This window comes from Colobus angolensis, unplaced genomic scaffold (assembly GCF_000951035.1).
Source record: "Colobus angolensis palliatus isolate OR3802 unplaced genomic scaffold, Cang.pa_1.0 Scaffold188, whole genome shotgun sequence".
NCBI lineage: Eukaryota > Metazoa > Chordata > Mammalia > Primates > Cercopithecidae > Colobus > Colobus angolensis.
Window position 1 is genome coordinate 4,587,974 of NW_012115021.1, and position 7,379 is coordinate 4,595,352.

The 7,379-nt window shown below is 43.9% G+C and overlaps 2 protein-coding genes across 2 annotated transcripts in view; one reads left to right on the forward strand and one right to left on the reverse strand.

The window, feature by feature from the left end:
• The window catches only part of CTPS2 (CTP synthase 2), a 149,173-nt gene that overhangs the window by 76,350 nt on the left and 65,444 nt on the right, over nt 1-7,379 (forward strand). The gene's annotated exons all lie outside the window — the stretch shown is intronic.
• S100G (S100 calcium binding protein G) lies at nt 2,283-6,118 on the reverse strand. Its single transcript, XM_011940249.1, has 2 exons — nt 5,981-6,118; nt 2,283-2,436 (listed from the first exon to the last, which is right to left on the reverse strand). The coding sequence occupies exons 1-2, from the start codon at nt 6,113-6,115 to the stop codon at nt 2,332-2,334; spliced, it is 240 nt and encodes a 79-aa protein (XP_011795639.1). The 5' UTR covers nt 6,116-6,118; the 3' UTR covers nt 2,283-2,331.

Consider the following 7,379-nt stretch of genomic DNA (forward strand, 5'->3'; position numbering starts at 1 on the left):
CATGGTAGCTCGTGCCTGTAATCCCAGCACTTTGGGAGATGAAGGTGGGTGGATTGCTTGAGCCCACGAGTATGAGACCAGCCTGGGCAACACAGGGAGACCCCTGTCTCTACAAAAAGTAAAAAAATAAAAATTAGCCAGGCATAGTAGCACATGCCTGTAGTCCCAGCTACTTGGGAGACTGAGGTGGGAGGATCCCTTGAGCCCAGGAGGTCAAGACTGCGGTGAGCCCTGAAAGTGCCAATGCACTCCAGCCTGGGCTACTGAGCGAGACCCTGTCAAAAAAACAAAAACAAACAAACAAACAAAAATGAAAACAACAACAACAAAAAAGAAAAAAACACAAAAAAATCCCTAAAACTGAAAATAAGTCAAAGGCAGTACTTTGCAGGCAGTGATTTTCAGCTTGAGGGTAGGGCCGTATAGCAGAATCTTTAGAGGGCTTATGTAGTTTGAAACGCCTTCAGTAGCATCATTTTCTACACTTTGAAATCGGAAATGATCTCATATCTTTCTGATGTTGACTACAGAAAGTATAGTGTGGCAGTCTGGGCTCTAGAGTGTGAGGTAAAAATAATCAACGGCTTGAAGAACATTGTTCAAAAGCATATCATGTCAATCCCAAGGGGTTACAGTTGGGTTTTGGTGGGGAGGGCAGCAGTGGGGTTAAAAAAATCTTCATGTCTAAAGCACAGATATGCACACAGCACATAAACAGATGCACAAGACATCTCTGGAGTTAAAATTTCCTGGAGGGTGGTGATTAGAAACAAGTGTTTAACAAGGCTCCTTAGGAGGGTGATAATGGCTTAAGAAAGGTTGAGAGAGGCTGGGTGTGACCTGTAATCCTAGCACTTTGGGAGGCTGAGGCTGGCAGTTCACCTGAGGTCAGGAGTTTGAGACCAGCCTGGCTAACATAGTGAAACCCTGTCTCTGCTAAAAGTACAAAAATTAGCTGGGTGTGGGGGCACACGCCTGCAATCCCAGTTACTTGGGAGGCTGAGAGGCAGGAGAATTGCTTGAGCCCAGGAAGCGGAGGTTGCAGTGAGCCAAGATCATGCCACTGCACTCCAGCCTGGGCGACAGAGCAAGACTCTGTCTCAAAAAAAAAAAAAAAAAAAAAAAAAAAAAAAGAAAAAAAAGAAAATAAGAAAGGTTGAGAGAGACTGTTCAAAGGCAACGGGACCCAATACTGATACTTTGATATTTCATGGGTGTTTTGCGGAGGAGAGTTGCGAGGATAAAGAAGAAATAAAAATCTAGCTTCTGGGGCACTGCTGTGACCAGGCTATTGGGGTCAGCTTGAGCCATTGGTAACTTGGACAAACTTGAAGTTAACATTTGAACTCTTATCTGGTAAGGGGTAGCAGAAAGTTCCCTTCCCTCCTCTGCACTTCTTGCCTCCATATTCCCCACTGTCATCACTTCACCCCCTGCATCCCCCAGCTGGACGCAAAAAGTGGAACTTGAACTTGAGGGCTGGCTGTTTTGTCAGGATACAGGATGCCAAGAGTTGAGAGGGCCCAAGGTCTTCCTGTGATCTTTTATATTACATGTCACATGCCAGAACCACAGCGTTAGGCTGGTAGACGCGAAGCCACCCGGTCAGTGATGAGTGGGGCCGCCTCTAGGTCCTGTGTTCCTTCTGTAGGGTCATTCATTAAGAAAGCACAGCGAGGTCTGGGAGATAGCATGATGTCAAGTGTCTGTTTGTGAAGTGTTTTTCTCACTCACTGGTGGATAGTGTGAGATCAGAGTGGAAATTGGAGATGACCCGAGCACTGAGGAGTTAAGGAAGGAGAGCAAGCAACAGGGTGATTCTGGCAGAAAAGTGGAGCAAGGGAGTTGGTTTGGCATTTCTGAATTCTTTTCAGGTCTCCCACACCATCTTTGTAGTTTTGGGCAGGATCACAGAGCTCTCTTGGCCCTCACATTTCTTTCTTTCTTTCTTTCTTTTTTTTTGTTTAAGACGGGGTCTCCCTCTGTGGTCCAGGCTGGAGTGCAGTGGTGTGATCATGGCTCACTGCAACCTTGACCTCCGGGGTTCAAGTGTTCTTCCTGCCTCAGCCTCCCTCTCTCTCTCTCTTTTAAATCTATAGAATTAGTTGAATCAGACTAAGGTTACTTTCAAGTCTATTATGTTGTGAGGGTCAGTACTTAACAAAGTAAAGTATGTCTAATAATTTCTTTATTAATAATAACTGAACCTCACAGCCAGATCATTGTAATTGCAAAGAATTAAACCAGAGACTTTGGGGGATTCCACAGAGGATAAAAGCACAGCACAGGCGCTCTTCCTTCAGTGCCCAGGGTTCTATTTTGTTTTCTCCTTCACTGGGATATCTTTTTTACTAATACTTGGAATTCTTCAAAACTAACTTCTCCATCTCCATTCTTGTCCAGTTCTTGAAAGAGATCATCAAGGGTGTTTGGACCCTGTTTTAGATAAAAAAAGAATGGGGTGGGGGGAGAAAACATGAATCAGTTACTGCTACACATTCTCAGAAATTAGAGGCCTTGGGTCTGTGTGGGAAGAAGGCAGCCCAGGTTTCCAGTGAGATGCATCTAATGGCTACCAGAGGGAGACCAGCTTTAGCTGTCATGTTGCTCTGTGTCATAGAACTGGCTACCTTTTTCCCCCCCATATCACACATTTATTATTTTAATACAATGTGTATTTTAATACAGTTGTTTTCTTATGTAATCTTGGGTCTTTTTCTTTATGCCTCTAAAAACATTCTTCTGAGAAGGGATCTTTGGGCTTCACTGGATTGCCCATGGTGCACAAATAGTTGAGGAACCCTGCCGCAAGGTTTTCCTGGGAGCTGGGTTTGTCTCCTGCTCCAGGGCTAGGGCTGACATATTACATGAGGCAGCAGGCTGGGAGGGCTCCTTCTGTGATCCTTTTGACCACGCTATGAGGGAGCTCCACTTTACAGGTGGGGAAACAGGCTCAGAGATAGACGGTCACTTGCTTGAGTGTCCACAGCTGGTTAGCAGAGGGGTTGGGGTCCACACATTGACTCCAGAGCTCAACCCCTTAACTAACCACTGCCCAGTTTTTCCCAAACGCTGAGTTATGCAAAATGACTTTGGCTCAATGGTTCCCATGCTTTAGCATGCATCAGAATCACACGATAGGCTTGCTGGCTTTAGTAAATACAGATTGCCAGCCCCACCTCCAGAGTTTCTGACTCACTAGGCCTGGGGTGGGGCCTGAGAATCTGTACACAAGGTCTTGCTCTGTCACCCAGGCTGGAGTGCAGTGGCATGATCACAGCTCACTGCAGCTTCCACCTCCTAGGCTCAAATAATCCCTCTGCCTCAGCCTCCCAAGTAGTTGGGACTAAAGGCATGTACCACCATACCTGGCTAATTTTTGAAAATTTTTAATAGAGACAAGGTCTTGCTGTGTTGTCCAGGCTGGAGAAGCTATAGTTTCAACAGCTTCCCAGGTGGTGCCAATGCTGCTGCTCTGGGACCACACTTGGAGAACCACTGTTTGAGATGTCATGTGAGATCATGTGCAGGCTTTTTGACTACTGAACTTCCTGCAGTGTCTTAAGCAGACTTAATTTTTGTCTCTACCATAAAACTCTAACCTTAAAGCTATTACTACTTGGATTTTCAGGTAAGAGTCTATCTGTACAAAATACTACTTAGAAAACTGATTGAAATAACAGTTCAGTTTGTCAGTTTCAAATTAGACTATATTGCATATATGTATATATAAATTGTAAAAAACACATAACATCGAATTAATGCTCTTAATCATTTTTAAGCATACAGCTCAGTAGTGCTAAGTAGATTCACAATTTTGTGCAACACACCTCTATGGAAGATCTGTTTTAACCCCTAAGATTCCTACAAAAACACTCAGCACTTTGCTTTGATTACAAGACCAAACTGTAAGTTACTTATTCAGCCTTTGATTTATGAATATGAAACACTGTTTTCCTGAAGCCTTTACTAGATTCTAAACCATACATGGTGATGATATATGTAAACAGAGTATGGTGGAAAACTTTAGTAATGGAAACCTTATGGAAATATAATCAGGTACATGTAAGTACACTTTCAGAACTTACCATTTGTCTTCCTACCTTGTTCCAGATTATGTCTTATGTACTTTTTGTAGGAAGGACATAAAGTATAGAAAAAGTTACTCATGTTACCTTTTGAGTTAACTTGTTTGAGTACATGGCCTAGGCTTTCCTGTTAGATGATTATTTTTCTTCCTTTTAGAAAAAAATAAAGGGTTTTTGAAAATTTAAAATGTCTCACTAACTTGTTTTGCTTTTCAATTAAAAAGTCCATTTTTCTGCTAGTGATTTTTTTTTTTTTTTTTGAGACAGAGTCTCGCTCTGCCCCCAGGCTGGAGTGCAGTGGCCGGATCTCAGCTCACTGCAAGCTCCACCTCCCGGGTTCATGCCATTCTCCTGCCTCAGCCTCCCGAGTAGCTGGGACTACAGACGCCCGCCACCTCGCCCGGCTAATTTTTTTGTATTTTTAGTAGAGACGGGGTTTCACCGTGTTAGCCAGGATGGTTTCGATCTCCTGACCTCGTGATCCGCCCGTCTCGGCCTCCCAAAGTGCTGGGATTACAGGCTTGAGCCACCGCGCCCGGCCTCTGCTAGTGATTTTAACTGTTTTTACAAGTTCTTCTATATTTCAACTATAAGAAAATGAGAAAATATCAGATTATAGGGTCATTGAATTCAACTTTTTTTCTTTTTAGTATTAAAAACAGAAGTCTTTCCAATTGTTATATTGGCAGAAGGGACATTTCTGGTTAATCCCTGGAGAACTGGTTAAAATATTTGAAGAAATGTTCTCTCCTGAAGTTAGAGCTAAATAGTGACTGAGTCATAAGAAACAATTGCATGTCATTTCTGTTGTGAAGATGGTTTTTAATTGCAAAATGACAATGACTCTCTCCTTTGAGTCCTCTGCTTGACTAGGCCCGACCTTGGGCTTCCCTCTCTGTCCTTGTATCTGACCACCCTTAATATCTGATCACCTGGCCTGCCTTCAGCTAGAATCCTATCAAGACAATTTAACCGGAAACTCCTTATCCTGGATATTTCTCTGGTAATTTTCCATCCATTGGCCCCCCATCCTGTTCCATGATCATAAACCCCCACTTGTCCATTTAGGAGTTGAGCCCAATCTCTCTCCCCATGGCAAGAACCTGTTTCCGTATGGATCGCCATGGCCCTCCTGGAGTAAGTTGCCTTACCATCTTTAGCAAATGTCCTCAGTCAGTTTTTTCTTTAGCAAAAGGAAAGTACTGTATATTGGAGAGAGGAGGATCAGCTCTTCTCTCCACTCTGTTGCCTTGAATACATTTTGATTTTGACAACTCTGGGGTGATTTTGATGTGAAACTTTATGGCCCAGGAAATTTAGTCCTTTCTTGAAAGTTGTTTAGAAATGCATGGTTGCCTCATTAACACAAATTTAAGTGATGAACACAAATTTAAATGCTTTTGAAATATAAATGAGTGCTGACAAGGCAATTTGTCAGTGGGTTTTCCTAACAGGCTGCTAAGTAAATGTTGGTCTTGTTGAGGGATTTTACATATAAAAATGAAGCCCATCCAAGGCCAGCTAACACTATTTTGCAGTCCTCTTTGTTTTCCTAAAGCCTGGCGCAGAATTACTGAATCCTTGCTGAAGGCCTTAGTGGGTTTGCTTGGTGACTTGTGGGTCTTCCAGGCATAATTTGGCATTGCTTCCATTTACCATGGCTAGTCCTGCAGAGTCCTGTGCTGAGGCTGCGGGAGGGATAGAAGGCTTGGCCCTTGTTTTCTGAGAGCTTGCCTTCTGAAATGTGGCCTGACTTAAGGGGAAGAAAGCCCACCTGCAGGTGTCCTCCCTCAAGCGATGGTCCCTATAAAGCTTTACCAGAGTCCTCTCCCCTCCCTCCCTCCCCTCCCACCATCAGTCCCATTAAGCGGGCTCTGCGGATGGCCACTTACTTTGAGTAAACTGGGGAATTCAGCCTGAATTAATAGCTTCAGTTCATCCTTTGACAGCTGGTCTGGATCACCTTCTTTGGCTGCATATTTTTCAAAAATCCTCTTCAATTCCTCGGGAGACTTTTTAGTACTCATTATGGTGTCCTGTAAATTGGGAAGAAAATAAACTTACCAAAAAGCTGAAGCAGAGTTTTGTGCTGAGGGTTGTCAGCAGGATTTTAGTGCCATTGGGCCATTTCCTTGGCATAAATGGGGAAGAATAAGGAAAAGAGAACGTCGGGGTGGGAACAACACCAGTAACTGCCAACATGTTTTAAAAATAAGCATCTTAGGCCAGGCACGGTAGCTCATGCCTGTAATCCCAGCACTTTGGGAGGCCGAGGAGGGTGGATCGCTTGAGGTCAGGAGTTCGAGACCGTGGAAGCCTGGCCAACATGGTGGGACCCTGTCTCTATACCAAAATTAGCCAGGTGTGGTGGCACGTGCCTGTAGTCCCAACCACTTGGAAGACTGAGGCAGGAGAATCGCTTGAACCGGGGAGGCAGAGGTTGCAGTGAGTGCGATGCCACTGCCCTCCAGCCTGGGCGACAGAGCGAGCCTCCGTCGCAAAACAAAAACAAAAACAAAAACACAACAACAAAAAACTATCTTAGATAGTATGTTAAATGTCTGTTCTTAGAGTACATCTGTTAGGAGATTGGGGGGGATGGTCCCTGGAGCCAAACATTTTTATTAGCAATTAATGGCATTCTTCACTTTTTATGTACCTGATCTGCACTCTGCATGCTGTGGTCTCCAAGAATACTTGACCATAGCTTCTAGCATCTAAATTACAGGGAATATCTTCAGATGGCATAAACTCACCTTCTCCCCAGACCATTATCTGTCACACAATTCTGAAAGGAAGCAGAGTATTAATGCAAACAGAAGGAGCTCTAGGTAGTACCAAAATCACACTAACCTGGTCGCCCAATAGTGAAACAGCTAGAAGAATCAAAGAGGAGTTTGAAGAGCTGAGCAGAATTGTGAGACTTTTATAGTCTTTACAGGCACACCACCCTGATTATGAAAATATCCTTTTGTTGGCCATTTAAGGGTAATTATTAATGGTTTTTGACACCCGGGCTTAAGACTGCATGAACTCCATAATTAAGGGCAAGGTCCAATAAAGGTCCATCTCGACAGTTGCTTCATGGTTCAGAGTCCTAAGTGTAAGCTTGAACTTTTTTCCCCCCTGAGATTATGTTTTCCCTCCAATGTATAATTATGATATTTGCTCACAGTTCACATTTCATAAAGCTTAGATATAGGCCGGGCGTGGTGGCTCAAGCCTGTAATCCCAGCACTTTGGGAGGCTGAGACAGGCGGATCACGAGGTCAGGAGATCGAGACCATCCTG

What these genes read in the sequence shown, in the direction of transcription:
- S100G (XM_011940249.1), bottom strand. Translation starts at nt 6,115, where the DNA reads ATGAGTACTAAAAAGTCTCCCGAGGAATTGAAGAGGATTTTTGAAAAA. An exon ending in AATTCCCCAGTTTACTCAAA is followed by an intron (nt 2,437 to 5,980) that starts GTAAGTGGCCAT and finishes TATCTAAAACAG; the next exon opens with GGTCCAAACACCCTTGATGA.